We start from the raw sequence: 19,964 nt of genomic DNA on the forward strand, positions 1-19,964 counted from the left end.
CACACTGTCAATGTAGGCTACAGCAAGTGGCTTACAGTATGACATACTTTGTGTCTATACATCTAATGAAACCAGTTCTGATAAAGCAACTATAGGAGCTAAACATACATACTGTATATTGAATTCTGGCACACACAATAACGTGTTTAAAGCACTTATTGAACGTAACATTATTCCCCTATAGCATTTTAAGATCAAATAAATAATATCGTTACTAATACAGTGCAACATAGTTTGATAAAGACAACATCAGGTATTTATAAATATCCATATATACATTACCAGCAATCACTGGAAATATTTATATGGATATTTGGCAAAATAAAGTATTATACACAGTAGTACAAAGCCATTTCAGTCAAAATTATCTTTATGTAGTACATTCAGTTACAACATGCTAATATCATAGTAAACATGATATTTGCCTTTGGCTCCTGTAACTAGTAGCTCTGAGATAAATACAAAGTGCATTCATTTCCAGTGATTGACATGAAGAAATTGTGAACAACTGCAGTAGTAGTCTAACCCAATGAGTCTAACACAGTCCATAGTCTACATAACATGGCCATCTATTTAGCAGTACTTGCCACAGCGAGTACCATTCATTGACAAGTACACATTTTAACTTCAAGAAATTGCACTAGTGGCCCAATGGCTACTAGCCAGCAGCTTGTTAAGCGTTCCCATCCTCCCTATGCACTGTTAACAGTCCATAACCTTGTAAACTCGGGCACCCAGAACTAACATTTTGAGTAATTGCGTCAAATGCTCCATTAAGTTCTGGGGGGGAGACGTGATAGAAAATTTACGAACGTGACGAGCGAAGTCGCCACCCCTCCATGGGCCCAATCTCCATGGGCCCAATGTCCCTTCCCCTACCGAAATTCGAAAGATGTGAGCACCTGCGAAATTGTGATTCGTTCAACTGATCAGTGACGAAAAATCAGCGTACCGGTACAGAGTTCCTCGTTAGTCGTCGCATCCAACAGTCTGTCGGCATATGGTACTACCATGTATGTTATGTGCATCTGTCAACAAGAAATTAATAACCTTCATAGCACTTCCCTGTGTTCTATATGGGTGTCAAAAGGTCTGTACATTTGGCTATGTCAGCTTCTTTATAAAGAGGTTGTAATATGGTAGATAAGTGCCCACTAGCATACCTTGCTACTCAGCAAAGACAATAATTCAGTCTCTAGTGGTGTGATTCATCCGTTTATGATTCAACCCGAGCCCCTGGCTGATTCAATAACATTGATTCATTTGATTCTGGCTCTGTGCCATCGAGTGTGTGTGTGGTTCTACCAGTGAACCATAGATCAATAAACTTCCTTTTTTACCAATAAGCCTGGAGCATGGTCCCCGAATGTGATCATTCTTTGCACAGTCCATCTTACCATCTTCCTCTGTCTACCCCTCGGGTTTTCCTGTCTCCCTCTATCCTACTCCTACTCCTCCCCTCTTGCTTTTCCTCCCACAACATCTCCCTCTCTCTCACTATCTCTTTTCTTCTCCAACAATCCCCTTTTCTGACCTTCTCTCTCTCAGCTCCTGCCCTTTTGCCATAAGGAAACCTTTATTTTTGGGCTGTCTGTCTGTGGTATATTTGTTATGTCCAAAATGGTGCTATTAACTGATCCTATGGAGAGAGTAGTCGTTCTCTGTGTCCAGAGAGCTGTTGTGGCCAGACGATGGGTACAGGTCACGGCGCAGCAGCCGGTTGATGACGGTAACCAGGACCTTCTTGTACTGTTGACGCAGGAGGGAGTAGGCAAAGGGGTCGGACGCAGCCTTGCTGTATGTCAGGCACTTACTGAAGATTCCCCAGTGGCGATTGATGCCCACGAAGGGAAGCAGCTCTGTCAGCCTGAGAAGGCAGAGGTCAAGTTAGAGTTCGGAAAATAGCCTTTTAGAAAGGGCAAATGTTATCCCATATTCAAAGCATGGTATTTATCTTGCAGCGAGTTGTTCTGTTTGCTATTGAGAGTGTTTTGTGGTAACTCAGTTGTTATTCTATGAAATGCCATGAGACTCTAAGGTTGCAAGGTAGAACAGAATAAATGTGGCTTTATTGTTCAGCCGATAAACAGTGTGGGTGACTAGCATTATACTAAAGGTAATAATAATATACATAAAATATTTATTCATAAGAAATATGCATAACATGAACATTGCTACATTATTATGGCCCACTGGTATGCATAAATGCTAATGACGCATGCAGTTGAGTGATAGAGGATAAATCCTGCCAATAAGCAGAAATGTCCCCTTCATCAAGTAATTCCGACTCTTTCCATTGTGTGCACAGGAGGTTAAAGGTCATGCCAATTACTGAGACAGATTTCCTCATTAAAATGTTTTTCGTTATTCCACCCCCACCCCCCTCTAGTCAGGTGGGGTCTAGAGTCCCACACCCACACACTATCTAAACCAGGGGTATTTCACTCTTACCCAACGAGGTCCGGAGCCGGAGCTTGTTTTCTGTTCTTCTACCTGATAATTAATTGCACCCACCTGGTGTGCCAGGTCTAAACCTGGCGCAGAACAATTAAAACAAGTAGTGGAACTGGCTTTGAGGTCCAGAGTTTAGTTTTAGGGATCTAAACTATCACCCAGGTCTGTATAACACACCTGCATCGGATTTCATGTAATGTTCTTTGATGAATTTTTATTGCTCTGAAGTAAAGTTTCAGACTGATGCATCTAAAAACACTCCTCTTGAATTAATGTGGAGTTCTATGGAACCCCTGTTATTCCGAGTTAGGCACCTGCGCATAACTACCATCTCTAGACCAGTGGTTCCCAACTCCAGTTGTCGAGTACCCCCAACAGCACACATTTTTGTTGTAGCCCCAGAAAGAAAAACCTTTTTCAACTAATTTAGGTCCTGTTGATTAGTTGATGAGTTGAAACTGTTGTTCTTGTCCGGGGCTACAATAGAAATGTGTACTGTTGTGGGTACTGGAGGACTGGAGTTGGGAACCACTGCTCTAGGTCATGCTGTGCATTCTTGGTAATTAAAGTCTCTTTTTATGATAAATGTCATCTCATGGTTCAGTGAAATTAGATGACAACAGATAATGGATTGTTTAATGATGGATGTTTCAGTTACAGATGGAGATCATTGTCATAAACACAAAAGAATCCTCATTGGGTGAAATTGAATTAAACCTTCTGTTGTGCATGCATATGGCTCAATCTTGCATGCATATTGCCTCACCTTACAACTGAACTTTGTTCAATCAGTTATTTTGCTGTGTGGCAAAAGTTATTAGACAGTGTATATACCATTTGATTATAGCCTATATATTTACTGTTCATTAACTGAGTTTTATGAGCAAAGTCTGTTCACCCGGTGATGTGTTAATCTCATAAACCCTATAATACCCCTTTAATAGTGTGTGTTTACAGTAGGTGAATAAAACACCTGTTTGTACAGCTGCCTGTATTGCAGTTTACTGGAAATCCACTTACCTCGTAATAACATAGGGAGCAAAACAGATGATGAACGACCCAATGAAAATGCTGATTTTCTTGGTGGCTCTCTGTTTCCTCCGCTTTTGCTCTACCAGGCACCTTTGTTTCACACTGAAAATAGAAATTAACTTTTATTAGTCCAGCAGAACAAATGACAAAACATTATACATTTAATATTTCCTTACATTTTTCGAACACCTTCTTCTAAGCATGTTTCCTCAGGGTTGACGCTATAACCTCTTATCATAGACTACTGTAAAGTTATTACAGCTCATTGTAACGGCTATTCACTCCACACCTCATAAGTAAAGGAACATACATACGTTGGGTGAATATCCACCAGCAAGAACAGGGTCTGCATGGTTATAACGTCAATCCTCTTGCAGTGGAAGCGTGCAACTTTTAACACCTTCAGATAGGTGAAGCACAGGATCAATAGAGAGAGCATGAAACTAGTGGCGTGGAAAACGACGGTGAAAATTGTAAACTTCATCCTGTCGCTCTCCTCGCTCAAATGCAAGGTGCACGAGGCGTAAATGTGGCTATAGTCAACCCAGGAGAACAGGAGGGCGATGACGGAAAACGTGAGGGAGTGGAGCCACGAGTAGCACATCATGATCACTGCGTCCTTGTAGCGCATTTTACTGGAGTAACTCAAGGGAAAGACCACCGCTATCCAGCGGTCTATACTAAGTGCTGCCATACTCAACATAGTGTTTGCAGTCAAAAAGGTCTCCAGAAAGCTCACTGTATGGCAAAGGCAATTCCCAAAAGGCTGCTGGTTTCCGATAATCCCCACCAATGTCGATGGCATGTTCAAAAGGGTGATAAGTATGTTGCAGAAAGACAGGTTCATGGTGAATATTCCCGGCACCTGTCGGCGGATCTCGGTGCTCTGGACAAAACATAGCAGCACCAGCAAGTTCGACAACAACGAGACAATTGCGACCACAATAATGAACAACGCGAAGATAATTTCCACAAAGTCCATGTCTCACTTCGAAAAGTTCACTTGCGTTTTACATACACCTGTAAATAATAAACACGTAATATCCACCATGATTGCACCGTCGTTTATCTCCAGTTGGTCCTCATTACAGAACGTAACTCCTGCAGGTCTCGCCGTCTCCAAGTTGGTGGAGCCCTGTCCAGAGTGCTGAAGTGAGGAGACGCGGGCGCGCCTTTCGAACCGCAGACCATTTCGTTAGTCAAACTTGTGGATTGTTCTACTCTCACAACAGATCACACACATATTTGGAACAGCATTCACTGGTATGTGTAATTTAGCGTTTGGGTCCCACATGGGCTGATGTTTCGTATCTCCTCTCCCTCCTACGACTACCTCCACAAGAACACAGTGGGACCGCTACGCGCCGCATTGTCATGTAAACAGAACATGCGTACTAGAGAAACAAGGTGACTGTTAGGGGAGCCTGCCCTGTCTAGCGCAGTCGTTTGAATAATAAAAATAAGCTATCACATTTAAGCTAAAGAAAATGTCCTCCATATAGTTTTATAATATGGGGAAGTTTCCCCCATTGGGTCATTGATACGTTTTGTAATTTACTAATGTGTTTGCGAAGCGATACACATTAGACTACAGATGGCAAAATTATGTTTCATAATGGACGAATATATACACCTTTACTGCGTCCTCATTTAATGATTAACTTTCCCAAATCGATAGTGGCTCAGCGACACCGCGCAGTGATAGGCCTGCTTGACAGATATTCAATAATTATGCGCGTCTCCCGTAGTCGAACGGCACCAGCTGCACATTGGAGAGGCATGCAGGGAAACAGGCAAATATATCCGTTTCCCTGACATGAATTATTCACAAACCCTGAACAATTGTGTACGATTGTTAGAACTGAAATCTGTCTCAACTGTTTTGTAGTAAAATATGAATGTGACCAATTATGAATGCAAGGTTGTAAGACATAACTGTATTGCTGAAATCCATGCAGCCCCAATAGTTTAGATTCTTTCATTATAATATTGGTGTAATATTTGACTGGATATCATCATGTCAAAGAAAGACACACTGGAAAATGATGTGTTTGCATATTCATGAGGCAATAACTCTTACCTCATTTGGTGGAAAGGTACTGTACATCCCTACAGCCTACTAGCATAATTTACATGCCAGAGATTAACTCATCACTGATGCTAATGCAGTAAATGTCCTGTATCTGAAAAGAACCATCATCAGAGCAACTATAACTGTCATCACCGGCCTCAATTATGTAAATTAATATTTTGTCAAACATAAAGTGAAAATATAACAGTTCTAATATATTAGAACTCCAAAGCCCAGAATAGCAGCCTTGTAATGGACAAAGACTAATATGCGTCATTGGTCAACGGGGGTCAATAAATGTCAGATAGTCTCTTATAGCTAGTCCAATTGATTCCTCATGTATTTCTCATTTTTTTATTATTCCACAAGGAGCAATAAAATCCAGCCCCCACAGAGTCCATCTGGCTCTTATAATCACAATCACTAATATGGTAAGTCTACTTTTAAAATACAGAATAAATGACAGTATGCAAAACCATATGTACCACCTGTACTGTCTCTATTGTATGAATAACTCTTCCAAGTAAAAGCAGTGCTACACAATCAATCAAATGTATTTTACAAAGCACTTTTTACATAAGCATGTGTCACAAAGTGTTATACAGAAACCCAGCCTAAAACACCAAATAGCCAGCAGTGCAGATGCAGAAGCCTAGAGGGAAACCAGGCTCCGAAGGGTGGCCAGGCCTCTTCTGGCTGTTACGGGTGGAGATAATAAGAGTACAAGGTAAGATCGTTCTTTACGATGTTCAAATAATAACCACAGTGGTTATAGAAGGTGCAACAGTTAAATACCAAAGGAGTAAATGGTTACTGTAATGTGGGCCATGAAAACTAATCTCCAGCTCTAAGCAAGTAAATCAGCGAATATAACCCACATTTGCAGTACTAAATCAATGTGCTAGTTACTGCAGACTAGTATTATAACTAATAAACAGCCCTGATGAAGGTAAGGCACTATATGAGTCCCCCTCCCCCTGTTTTTTGAGGAAAACAGCTAACTTCTTACTATTCTACACATTTTGACATTGAGCAAAGAGAAACATGTGCAGTTTTATAGCTAATCTCATGCTATTCTACAAATTTTGCCATGAGTCCGGGAGAAAATGTTGCTGTTGTAAAGCTAATTTCCTGTCATTCAAAAAAATGTTTGATATTGTCATGATGTGTTCCTAATAATGTGTGTGTGTGTGTGGGGGGGGGGGTGGTTAGCCCATGCATTCTGTGTGTGTGTGTGTGTGTGTGTGTGTGTGTGTGAGTGTGTGTGTATGTGTGTGTGTGTGTGTGTGTGTGTGTGTGTGTGTGTGTGTGTGTGTGTGTGTGTGTGTGTGTGTGTGTGTGTGTGTGTGTGTGTGTGTGTGTGTGTGTGTGTGTGTGTGTGTGTGTGTGTGTGAGTCAGAGATTAAGGGAGGTGAAGTGAGGCAGCGTGCAATGTCAGCTCCCTACAAATGACTGATCAAATGGCTGTGAGCGGGCTAGCTATAACTGAGCTCCTGGGAGGGAAATGGATGGCTATTTATAGCCATGATTGGGTGTCACATCCAATATAACTCTCCCAGCTCCCGCTGCATTAACCTCAGGTGGGCACTGGTGTGAAGCGCAGTATTGGGCACCAAATAAGATAAGGTTCTTGGAGGGTTTGCTTTGTTGGAGTTGTTAGCCGTGCTATTTAAAGACAACAGGTCTGGATTAATAACGGCTCTAAGTTTACACTTACTGTGACCTAGTTAAAGGCAGGCTTTGCAATTTGAATGATGATAATCTTTCTTTGTTGGCACAAGATCTATGAGGACTTACTGAAGATTGGAAGTGCATAAATACATAAAATACGGTGTAGTCTGACAGGTTAGTCAAATGGGGATTACACACTTGACATCATGTCATTTAGAACAGTGGATGTGTACTGTCCCCTGAGCAATGATTTGCACAATTGGCACCAACTGACAATGGATCACAGAGATGAAGAGGTGTCTGTCAGACAAGGAATGCGTTTACTTTGCACTTCTATATTGCTTTGCAAAAGTGCATCGCAGTGCTCAGTGTTCTTTGGCGTTTATGTAACCATGGTTGAGCTTCACCCAAACCAACAGTCCTCACCTTAGGATAGCAACTAAGACGATCAAGAGAAGTGATGTTATTCCCCTCATATTCCCCCATGGCTGACAATGTACCTAGGATGTCTGTTAGTGTGTACCCATACGGTAGCAACCTTAAAATAGCAGCCTGCTGTGAAGTGCATGTAAGTACATAGCATAGGTGAGGGAAAAGGGCTCTTGGATGGTCACAGGTTGAGGAAGTCACCCACAGAATGGCAGGTTTCTGAGAATCAGCAGTGGTCACAAGGACTGTGGCGGTCCCGAAATGTCATCAGCCAGTGATTGTCAAGCAATTAACTGTCGGTCTCATGGTAATTGACATTAATTAAAATAAGCACATTTAGGATCTCCTGGCTTTCACACATAGACTACAAGCTATTGATGCAGACCTTTGGAACATCTACATTTCAAGTCTTATAAATCCATATAATATAGCCTACACCTTTACAGTAAATCCATTATTTATTTTAGACAGGTCTAAAGAAGCATGATATGAAAAAAATGTCATCTATTTCAGAAGAACAGAATAGCATACTCTGAGTTGTCCCTATATTAGGCCCTGATCTAGCTATGCCAAATGACTGTGGGCTACACTAGTTAATTTAGCAAACAAGATTTGCTTAGAATTCCGTGGCATTATTTTATACTATTTTATAGTATGAAGAATACAATTGAACAAAGCTGAATAAAATAGAAAGGATATTTTCTGCAAGCAATTTGAGGGAGTGTGCACATGCAGCTATTCCACGTTGAGAGGTTAACAAAGAAATAGGTCATTTAGAATTATTAATGTAAATTAAGTTGTTCTGCAAAGGTTGGGCTACATGTTTAGATAATAGAGGCCATCACTCTGTTTTCTCGTGCAATTGCATAGTTTATAGAAATGTTGCGCAACATGAGCACATGGGCTCTCATGTAGTGTTTGATTTGATTTTAATGACATCTGTATTGATGTCAGAGTGATTAGTTGGGCAATAGAGTGCTGAATACCAGGCAGTTGGCAAGTTTGGTAGGCTACTAATGACCATCAGCAGCATCAGAGCTTGGAGAAGCCTAATTACTGTGACTAAACGGTCACATGGAATTTGACTGCATTCATGACCGCAACAGCCCTAGTGGTCACCAACCTTTTCTGAGTCAAGATCACTTTCTGAGTCAAAATGTAAACCGAGATCTACCACTCAGATTTTTTTTTAAACATGACTTAAACGTTAACCTATGCAACATCAACCAATTAAAAACAGTTATGTTGCAATGAGGTATGTGCAGTAGGCTACAGGCCCAATACATTATCATTGCATATTGCTCTGCTTCAATTGCCCTGTTAATGTTGTTCTTCTCAGACCATGTTAAGATTATATTTGAAAAAATGAGGTATGTGACCACACTGGAAAATTTGTTGTATTACTTGTGAGGCACAGCTGACTGAGCATAATAATATATATATATTTTTTACTGGACTGGTGGCCTGCATCTGATGGTCAGTCTGAGGGGAGGGATGGATCAACGGCGAGGCTCCCGACTCACTGTCCCTTCTCTCTCCCTCCCTTGGCTGAGAAAAGGGGACACAGTCTTCCAGCTGATGGCGAAACTGAAGTTGCACTGCATTAATTCCTCATGCACTAATTCATGCTGTTACTCCTATGATCAGATAAAGTGAAATATTCCTAGATATTAAAAAAGACACATGCTGCTAATGATAACAACGCAAACTTATCAGAAACACTTTGCTATATGCTACTCCTTCAATGCAGCTGCAGTGCTGGTTGTAGCAGACGTGGAAGTAGGGAGAATGCACATTCTATGGCTTATACACCAATGTGTTCTGGAGCAACAGTGAGTAAAGTTCATTCCAAGAAAAGCGGCCTATTTATACGGATAGATGCAAATTCCAAGTGCAGTTGGCATGAGCATTCCCTTGCAGCAAAGTTAACGTTTTGTGCCTGTTCGAAAAGCTACATGCCTAAACCATGTCTGGTCCAGCGGTAGTGGGAAAATAGCACAGTTTATACATTATGAAAACATTTGGAAAAACATTCTAAAACAGTTAGTTAGAAGTAATTGATTCCAATAGAGACCTAAGAGTCAGAGGTTACCCCATGACTTATTCAGTCGGTTTGATGATGTAGAGATAGTTACTTAGGGCGAGGAATATAAGGTTATAAGGTCATTTAATCCTTAAGCCTGTCAATCTTTCCTCACCCTCAAGGAACATTACACCGTCAAGTATAGATCGATCTCTAACCTCCGAGGTTAGAAATATTTTGAAAGTAGGCCTATAGTTCTGAAAATAATGATTATACTTCACTTAATTCTTATGTAATTATGTCACTTAGTTCTTCGTCATTGGCAGAGTCAGACGTAAAAGACAGCTCTGTACTATGACATTAGGGTCATACATTATCATTTTTTAACATACAGTCAACATCCTAAGGCACAGGTTTGACAATGCCATTCGAACCTGACTGGGAAGTAATAGAAAAGTAACCCAATGGGGGTGAGCTGGGCTAGGCCAGGGACATACAGTATATTTATACAAAATGTATATTTATTTATGATCTAGCTATATGGCACTGGCTAGGCTGATGTTGATTGTCTGCTTTGTGTAGTGTTTACAGTTAATAGCAGTCAGGGACAGGTCTGCACAGCATACTGCACAACATACCTGAAACCCCAGACACTAGAACACTAAACGCATTACATTCTCAGGTCTAGCATACTAATTTGACGCTTGCCAGCAACCAAGTTTACAAGACATTTTACTTTCAAAACATAGATATATTATGGAATAAAACACAGCATCATATGACACAAAATGCATCATTCGGATTGATGATTTCTGTATTTTGAATGTTACATATCTTGAAAACTTGATTGCTGACAAGCAAAAACATGTTGGGACTATATCAACAACGGACTTATGAAACAAATACCAAAATATTGTTTTTAGGTGGAGTTTTCCTTTAATTGACAAAAGATAGATGTGTGGCACCTTATTTAACCTTTGTTTATTGGTCAGCCAGCCCCATATACTACCCACCATTGCGACCTGTACGCTCTCATTGGCTGGCCCTCGCTTCATACTCGTCGCCAAACCCACTGGCTCCATGTCATCTACAAGACCCTGCTAGGTACAGTCCCCCCTTATCTCAGCTCGCTGGTCACCATAGCATCACGCGCTCCAGCAGGTATATCTCTCTGGTCACCCCCAGATCCAATTCTTTCTTTGGCCGCGTCTCCTTCCAGTTCTCTGCTGCCAATGACGAACTCCGTCACTAGCTTTAAGCATCAGCTGTCAGAGCAGCTCACAGATTACTGCACCTGTACATAGCCCACCTATAATTTAGCCCAAACAACTACCCCTTTCCCTACTGTATTTACTCATTTGTACCCCATTCTTTTTATTTCTACTTTGCACATTCTTCCACTGCAAATCCACCATGCCAGTGTTTTACTTTCTATATTGTATTTACTTTGGCTTTTTGTCTTTACCTCCCTTATCTCCCCTCATTTGCTCACATCGTATATAGACTTGTTTCTACTGTATGTTTGTTTTACTCCATGTGTAACTCTGTCGTTGTATGTGTCGAACTGCTTTGCTTGATCTTGGCCAGGTCGCAATTGTAAACGAGAACTTGTTCTCATCTTGCCTACCTGGTTAAATAAAATAAGAAAGTTGACTGAAAAAGTCAACAGGTTGTTGTTCTTAATAGCTACCATAAAAACAATGGGATTGTCAGGGTTTTCCTGTGGTGAAGTAGAGGAGGACCAAAACGCAGCGTGGTTATATTGATTCATGTTTAATAAAAACAGATCAACATGAACACTACAAAACAATAAACGGGAAAACCAAAAACAGCCCTATCTGGTGAAAAACACAGACACAGGAACAATCACCCACAAACACACAGTGAAACCCAAGCTACCTAAGTATGATTCTCAATCAGAGACAACTAATGACACCTGCCTCTGATTGAGAACCATACTAGGCCGAAACATAGAAAAACAAACAGACTGCCCACCCAACTCACGCCCTGACCATAATAAATAAATACAAAGCAAAGGAAATAAAGGTCAGAACGTGACAGTACCCCCCCCCCCCCCAAAGGTGCGGACTCCGGCCGCAAAACCTTGACCTATAGGGGAGGGTCTGGGTGGGCGTCTGTCCGCGGTGGCGGCTCTGGCGCGGGACGCGGACCCCACTTCACCATTGTCTTAGTCCACCTTATAGTCCGCCTCCGTGGCTTCCTAACCATGGCAACTCTTCTCAATGGACAGAGGGGCGGCAGCTCGGGACAGAGGGGCAGGGGCTTTGGCGCCTCTGGGCTGAGGGGCTCTGGCGCCTCTGGGCTGAGGGGCTCTGGCGCCTCTGGGCTGAGGGGCTCTGGCGCCTCTGGGCTGAGGGGCTCTGGCGCCTCTGGCAGCAGCGCCGGGCAGGCGGGAGGCTCCGGCAGCAGCCCCGGGCAGGCGGGAGGCTCCAGCAGCAGCCCCGGGCAGGCGGGAGGCTCCGGCAGCAGCGCCGGGCAGGCGGGACCACCTGTAGGGAGGAGACAGAGAGACAGCCTGGTGCGTGGAGCTGTCACAGGAACCACCAGGCTGGGGAGACCTTCAGGAGGCTTGGTGTTAGGAGGAGGCACCTGAAGGACTGGGCTGTGGGGGAGCACTGGAGCTCTGGTGCGCAACCTTGGCACCACTTCCCCAGGCTGGACAACTACTCTAGCCCGGACCCTCAAATTTTTGGGGGCTGCCTCTCGTACCTGTCGCACTGCCGTGCTGCCTCCTCATATCGCCGGCTCCACTCTCCGGCTGCCTCAACCTGTTCCCATGGAAGGCGATCCTTTCCCGCCAGGATCTCCTCCCATGTGTAACAACCCTTGCCATCCAATACATCGTCCCATGTCCATTCCTCATTGCGCCGCTGTTGCTGCTGTCGTCGCTGTCCTTTACCACGTCGCTTGGTCCTTGGTTGGTGGGTGATTCTGTCAGGGTTTTCCTGTGGTGAAGTAGAGGAGGACCAAAACGCAGCGTGGTTATATTGATTCATGTTTAATAAAAACAGATCAACATGAACACTACAAAACAATAAACATGGAAAACCAAAAACAGCCCTATCTGGTGCAAAACACAGAGACAGGAACAATCACCCACAAACACACAGTGAAACCCAAGCTACCTAAGTATGATTCTCAATCAGAGACAACTAATGACACCTGCCTCTGATTGAGAACCATACTAGGCCGAAACATAGAAATACCCCAAAACATAGAAAAACAAACATAGACTGCCCACCCAACTCACGCCCTGACCATACTAAATAAATACAAAGCAAAGGAAATAAAGGTCAGAACGTGACAGGGATCCTTGATTTCTATATTTGAAGGGGAACTTCACTCCAAAATGAGATTTTGACATGGGCCAAATTCAACAGGGAACAACATTGCGGAACATTCAGATAGATAGATATTTTGTAGAACAGTATTTCCTCTCTGACATGGGGAGTAAAGGAATCATGTCAACTGTGACTCTGCTTCTCACTTTTAATAGTTGTAATAATAGTAACTTTTTTGACAGTATTCCAGCACACTAAGTGTCTACACTCAGTGGTGGAAAAAAGTACCCAATTGTCATACTTGAGTAAAGGTAAAGATACCTTAATAGAAAAGGACTCAAGTAAATGTAAAAGTCACCCAGTAAAATTCTACTTTAGCAAAAGTCTACAAGTGTTTGGTTTAAAATATACTTAAGTATCAAAAGTAAATGTGATTGCTAAAATATACTTAAGTATCAAAAGTAAAAGTATAAATCATTTCAAATTCCTTATATTACGCAAACCAGATGGCACCATTTTCTTGTTTTTTACATTTACAGACAGCTTTTTGGTTTGGCTAGAGTTATGCTAACCCGTTTGCAATCCCTTTAGCGTTGCTTGCTAGCTTGCTAGCTACTGTAGCTACAGAGGTTAGCTGGGTAGTTAGCTCCAGTAGTTAGCTACTGACATCAGGTGTTGTTGTGTTATTGTCACGCCTTGGTCTTAGTATTTTGTGTTTTAGTTTATTAGTTAGTCAGGCCAGGGTGTGACATGGGTTTATTGTTTGTTGTATTCGTAGTGGGGTTTTTTAGTTATTGGGATTGTAGCTGATTAGGGGTGTGTGTTACTTAGGTTTGGCTGCCTGAGGCGGTTCTCAATCAGAGTCAGGTGATTCTCGTTGTCTCTGATTGGGAACCGTATTTAGGTAGCCTGGGTTTCGCTTTGTATTTCGTGGGTGATTGTTCCTGTCTCTGTGTTAGTTTTCACCGGACAGTTTCGGTCACTTTTGGATTTTCTTTTTTCTTGTATTGGAAGAGAAGAGTACGAGCGCCATTCTCCTTGCGGAGATGGTGCTAAATACATCATCACGGTCGATCCCTGGGATTGGGCTGGCTAACACGATTCGTTTTGCTTGGAAGGAAAAGGAGTTGGAGCCGTTAGGACGAGAATCTTTTGGAAGAATTATATTGATGGGGATTCTAAAGCTGACGGTGAAGGACGTGTTTTGTTTCCAAGGCAACTCGTTGGAGAGGAGCATACGACGTCGCGCTATATACGGAAGAAAAACATGATGATATCCTTAGAAGGGCAAGAGCAGTGGGAGGTGAGAGGCCGATGTGCCACTATGAAATATCAAGTCTGGCGAAGAATAACTTTAGGGTTGTAACTGTTAACATGTACAACCCTTACGTTAAGGATGAAGAGGTGAGGGCTTTTCTGGGGAGATACATGGATAACGTTTCCTCAGCTAAGCACCTCAAAGACTCCCTTGGGTTTTGGAATGGGAGGAGAGGTTTCCAGGCCCTCCTCAGGGAGGACCCAAAGGGACATGGTGGATACCTTCATCCTCCTGCTATGTTCTCCCTTGGGGCTGACAGGGGGACATTGTTTTATGCACGTCAGCCCCCATTTTGCAGGCGCTGTATGGCCTATGGACACATTTTTGCCTCGTGCAGCATGCGAAAATGCAGATTTTGTGGATCTGAGGATCACGAGGCGAGGGATTGTGACAAGCCTAAGACATGCCATGGGTGTGGCTCGTCAGCACACCTGTGGCGGGGGTGCCCGGCCCGTCAGAGGTCATATGCGTCTGCGGCTGGGGGGGGAGCAGGAGCGGGGGATGGGGGAAGAAGAGGAGGGGAAGGAAACACGCCTCATGACAAGACTACAAGTCCAGAGGGGAAGGCCACAAGGAAGGAAGAGGAGCAAGAAGTGGCGGATGGAAGAGAGAAGGAAATGGAAGGCACGGGAGTAGGAGAACCTGGAAAAGCGGTGGAAGCTGGCAACCGAGTGGAGGAGAATGAGAGAGAAGAAAGTGAGGGAGGAGTGGTAGAGAAGAAGACGGTGGAAGAGCAAGTGGACTGGGGGGAAAGTGACATGGTGGAAGAGATGAGGGGTATGGTGGAGGAGCTGGCGGGGGGAGGGGGTGGTATCTCTCCACTGCCGCCATCACCAAAGAAGAGAATGAAGAGGAGGGTGCGATTGGCCGACAGTGAGGGGGAGGGGATGGCCAAGAGAGTGATGGGGGTGGGAGAAACCTCTGGGTTGCTGCTGGTTTCCCAAGACTCTCAACTTCTTTTGGGTGGGGACACACCTAACAAGACTCAGGACTGGGTACAGGAGGAGGTGGGGAGTTTTTTGTTTGGGGACTCAGCCTCCCCAATTTTTTTCCAAACCAGCTGCAACACTGGGGAGGGGGAGGATTGTGGGGGTAGACCCAGGGTGCAGGGCACCCCGAAGCCAAACACTATTCCTGCACCCTGGGATGGTGTGATGGAGGAAGAGGGGGGGATGTCGGGATTACAGATGGTGTTCTCACCGGTAGATATGGAGCAGGGGAGCATCGGGTGAGTCTCCTGTTTTTTTTTTCTGTCTGAGTTTAGAATTTGAGTGTATTACATGTTTTATTTTTTTTTCATGGAGTCTAATTTTACTTTTGTTAGTTTAAATGTAAGGGGTTTAAGAGATATTGTTAAGAGGAGGGTGGTTTTTAGTTATTTGGAGGGTGTGGGTTTTGATTTTGATTTTTTACAGGAGGTTCACCTGAGGGATGGAGGGGATGTTAGTAGATTTAAGAGGGAGTGGGACAAGGGAGAGTCGGTTTGGGGTGTAGGGGGGGTGCACTCATCGGGGGTAGGGATTTTGTGTGGGCACAGGGAGGTAAAAGTGGAGGATTCCTTTGTGGTAATGCAGGGAAGGGTTATAGGGGTGGATGTCACGATAAGGGATTGTAAATTTAGATTAGTGGTGGTGTATGGGCCACAGGTGGTGGCAGACAGGAAGGAGATGGTGGACTGTCTGACGCCCCTGTGTGTTACAAATAGGAAATTAGTGATGAGGGGGATTTTAATACAGATTTAGGAAGAGGGGGGGATAACAGTGCAGGCACCATTGCTAGGCTAATGGCTTGCCATGGTCTGGTAGATGGTGGTATGCACACTACTCCAAAAATGGACGGTCCTACATGGCGTAACTCCAGGGGGGTTGAGCGGAGGCTCGATTATATTTTTGTACCCAGGTCTTTGGGAAAGTTGTCTGGGCGGCTGTTGCCTGTTTTCTTTTCAGATCACGACGGGGTGCTCCTGCAGGTGGGGTCGTCGGTCTGCCTCTTTGGTAAGGGGTACTGGAAGCTAGATCGGGATGTGCTGGAGGAGCAGGCTTTTGTTGACGGGTTTTATGTTTTCTTTAGGAGGCTTGAGGGTCTCCGGTCCATGTGCGAGGGGGTGTTAGAGTGGTGGGAATTAGTTAAGGTGAGGATTAGGGCTTTTATAATAGGGTATTGCAAGAGGGAAAAAAGGGAGGAGAGGAGGGAGGTGGATCGTATCCAAAGGTTAATTAAACTTGAATACGAGGCAGGCAACCTCGGCGGGTCTTTTGACTGGGAGAGATCCTCAACCCTAAAGGCGCAGCTCAGGGAGTTGCAGGAGCGGAAAGGCTCGAGCTTTCCTGGAGCGTGCGCATAGCGGCTTTCTAGAACATAAAGAGACTTGTTCTGCTATGTTCTTTAAGTTGGTTAGGGCAAGACAGAGTAGGAAGGTAATGCATGGTGTTAGGGAAGAAAATGGTAGTATAGTTAGAGAACCAGAGGATATGGTCAGGGTGACAACTGATCATTTCCAAGGTTTATTTAAGGAAAGGGAAATAGATGTAGAGCAGGGAAATGTGCTTTTAGAACACTTGTCCAGGCGGTTGCCGGAGGACATTAGAGAAGTGATGGAGGCCCAGATTTCACTAGAAGAGGTTGAGAGCGCTCTTAGGAGGATGGGAAAAGGGAAGGTGCCTGGGATGGATGGGCTGCCGGCTGAGTTTTATCTCAAGTTTTGGGGTATACTTGGACCAGTGGTCCTCGAAGTCTTGAAGGCCATCCTTGAGACGGGGGTCCCGGGGGGATCAATGGCTGTTGGTGTGCTGTCACTTTTATATAAGAAGAGGGAAGTAACTGACCTTGGCAACTGGCGGCCGTTGACCATGCTGTGTGTAGATTACAAGCTACTTGCAAAGGTTTTAGCAGACCGGTTGCGCACAGCCCTTCCCTACGTCGTTCATGAGGATCAGACGTGCGGGGTAGAGGGCCGCTCTATTAGATGGAACCTACAGTTAATCAGGGACTCCATCGCTTGGGTTGAAGATAGAGGACTGCCTTTTATGGTAGCAGCGCTAGATCAGGCGAAAGCCTTTGATCGCGTGAATAGATCTTTTTTATTCAGTGTTAGGTCGATTAGGATTTGGGGAGAAGTTTATAGGATGGATTCGTACATTATATGTCGGAGCGGGGTGCCGAGTTAGTGTAAATAGTCACTTGGGTGACGTTTTTGACCTCTTGTCTGGGGTCAGGCAGGTGTGCCCACTCTCAGCTCTCCTCTTCGTTCTGTACATGGAGCCTCTGGGGGCTGCCATTAGGGCAGACACAGGGGTGGAAGGTCTGCTGATCCCTGGAAGTGGTGGACTGCGTGTTAAGATGACGCAGTACGCCGACGACACTTCCTTGTTGTTGTGCAAGGACTCGTGCCTGACAAGGTCCCTTGCCATCTTTGGGGATTTCACTCGAGCATCGGGAGCAGTTCTGAACCATGCAAAGTCTTCCGTCAAGTTTTTCGGAAGATGGCGCGGTAGAACGGATGTGCCTGGGGGGTTATCTCTCTGTGAGGGGGCCCTGAGGATTCTCGGGGTCCATTTTGAGACCTCCGGCTCTGCGACGCTAAACTGGAACATGCGTATTGCAGTGGTACAGAGGAAGCTAGCAATGTGGAAAGCTAGGTATTTGTCTTTTATGGGCAAAGTCCTGGTCCTAAAGGTGGATGTGTTGCCGTCGCTTTTGTATTTGGCATACATCTACCCATTGCCGGCTTGTCTGAGAAGGCCTCTAGTGAAGCTTGTGTTTCAGTTTATGTGGAGTGGCAGGTATGAGTGGGTCGCCAGGGCACGCATGATCTGTCCCATCGGGGAGGGAGGTAGGGGGGTACCACATTTCCCCCTCAAGCTGGACACAATTTTTGTTTCTTTCTTGTTAACGGAGCTTGCTCAGCCAGTGATACACCCGTCCGGTTACCTCCTGCGGGTGTTTTTCTCGTATCAGGCGAGAAGCATAATGGTGTGGTCTAACACGGGTCCTCGGGCGGAACAGCTGCCGTGGCACTTTGGTCATGCGGCCAAGTGGCTGCATGCGCACCCTAAGGTTGAAGTTGCCCGAGTAGGTTTAGATCATAGGCACCTGTACGAGGAGGTCAGAAAGGCAGAGAGTCGGGCGCCTGTAGTAGGCATCTCGGAAGCGGTCTGGGAGGGAGTGCAGCTGCGGGGTCTGGACAACAGGCTCAAGGACCTGAATTGGTTGAGCCTTCATAAGTGTTTGCCGGTACGTTCCATCTTGTACCGGTTTAGTTTAGTGCAATCCCCCACCTGTCCAAGATCCTCTTGTGGCAGGGAGGAGACTGTGCGTCATGTCTTTTGGGACTGTGCCTTTGCCCGAGTAGTATGGGCTAGGGCACGGGTGTTGTTAGGTTTGGTAAAGGGGGATTTTGTATTGACGTGGGCCAGGTTAGAGAGGGGTGTAGGGAGAGTGAGAGGGACGGATAGAGACAGGTTTCTGCTCTGGCTTCTCATGAGTCTCTTTAAACGGGGGCTGTGGGAATCAAGGCTGAACATGGAGAAGACCGGGAGAGATTGGGGGGTGGAAGGGATAGTGAGGAGAGTGGAAGGAGATTTGAGGGGGAGGATGAAGAGGGAGGAGAGGAAGTGGGGGCAGCATGCTGCTCGGGAGAGGTGGAAGGGGGGTTTAGGGCTGGGTGTCATTTAGATTTGTAAGAGGATAGATTAGGGACGGGGAGATAGGGAAAGGTGTTTTGTAGGGTGACGGGGAGGGAAGATGCTCCCCTGAGGTTTTGTTTGGGGTTTATGTTTAGTTTAATTTAATTAGTTTAATTAAAAATATCATTATTTGTGTATGTATGTAAATTATGATTTGTAAAGAATGAATGGTACTGAAGATAATAAATTATTTTTTATTTAAAAAAAAAAAGTCAGGCTGTAATAGGTTTCACGTTCCGTTTGTTGTTTTGTATTTATTAGTTATTCATGTATAGTTCGTTAGTTTGTTTTCACTAATAAACATGAGTAACCTACACGCTGCATTTCGGTCCGACTTTCTTGCGACAAACGAAGAACGCCGTTACAGTTATTATCTATTTAGCTTATTCCACCCTTTGTAGAATGCATACTGGCATTTGAATATAGTGCAGGAAAAGGGAATCGGGACACATTGTGGACACGGTAGACACATTTAAATGTAAGTGTAGACGTGGGCTCCAGAGTGGCGCAGTGGTCTAAGGCACTGCATCTCAGTGCTAGAGGTTCGATAACCGGCTGTGATTGGGAGTCCCATAGGGCGGTGCACAATTGGCCCAGTGTTGTTAGGGGTAGGCTGTCATTGTAAATAAGAATTTGTTCTCAACTGACTTGCCTGGTTAAATAAATAAAATGATGCATTTGTAATTCCATGAGCAGAACACTAAAGCTGCACGAGCTGTCTAGACATGGCCTGTCTAGACATTTTTTTATTTATTTATATTTATATTTATGGCCTGAGTGTGTGTTGCAAGCTTAAAGTCCAATAACCTTGCCAATATCTAAACATTCCACATGATATTTGTATCATATGTCCTAATATTACAACACTTCCCTAGTTAAACTGTACCATCAATAGCCTCTAAGAAGGTGTGTTTCTCTAATAACCAAATTCCTTTTTGCGAGTTAGACTTGCTTACCCACCCCCATACAGTAGGAGTAG

General features: G+C 44.3%; 1 protein-coding gene across 1 annotated transcript; it reads right to left on the reverse strand.

The window, feature by feature from the left end:
• Window positions 1-352: 352 nt before the first annotated feature.
• On the reverse strand, window positions 353-4,621 carry LOC135509953 (G-protein coupled receptor 26-like). Its single transcript, XM_064930774.1, has 3 exons — window positions 3,801-4,621; window positions 3,475-3,588; window positions 353-1,867 (listed from the first exon to the last, which is right to left on the reverse strand). Exons 1-3 carry the CDS (start codon window positions 4,466-4,468, stop codon window positions 1,630-1,632), a joined length of 1,020 nt encoding a protein of 339 aa, XP_064786846.1. The 5' UTR covers window positions 4,469-4,621; the 3' UTR covers window positions 353-1,629.
• Window positions 4,622-19,964: the final 15,343 nt, after the last annotated feature.

Source organism: Oncorhynchus masou, chromosome 23 (assembly GCF_036934945.1).
Source record: "Oncorhynchus masou masou isolate Uvic2021 chromosome 23, UVic_Omas_1.1, whole genome shotgun sequence".
Taxonomy (NCBI): domain Eukaryota; kingdom Metazoa; phylum Chordata; class Actinopteri; order Salmoniformes; family Salmonidae; genus Oncorhynchus; species Oncorhynchus masou.

Excerpts from the sequence above, each read along its gene's own strand:
- LOC135509953 (XM_064930774.1), bottom strand. The coding sequence starts at position 4,468 with ATGGACTTTGTGGAAATTATCTTCGCGTTGTTCATTATTGTGGTCGCA. Across the intron at positions 3,589-3,800 it reads CTGGTGGATATTCACCCAAC|TGTGAAACAAAGGTGCCTGG; the intron begins GTATGTATGTTC and ends TTCTATTTTCAG. Across the intron at positions 1,868-3,474 it reads GCTCCCTATGTTATTACGAG|GCTGACAGAGCTGCTTCCCT; the intron begins GTAAGTGGATTT and ends CTGCCTTCTCAG.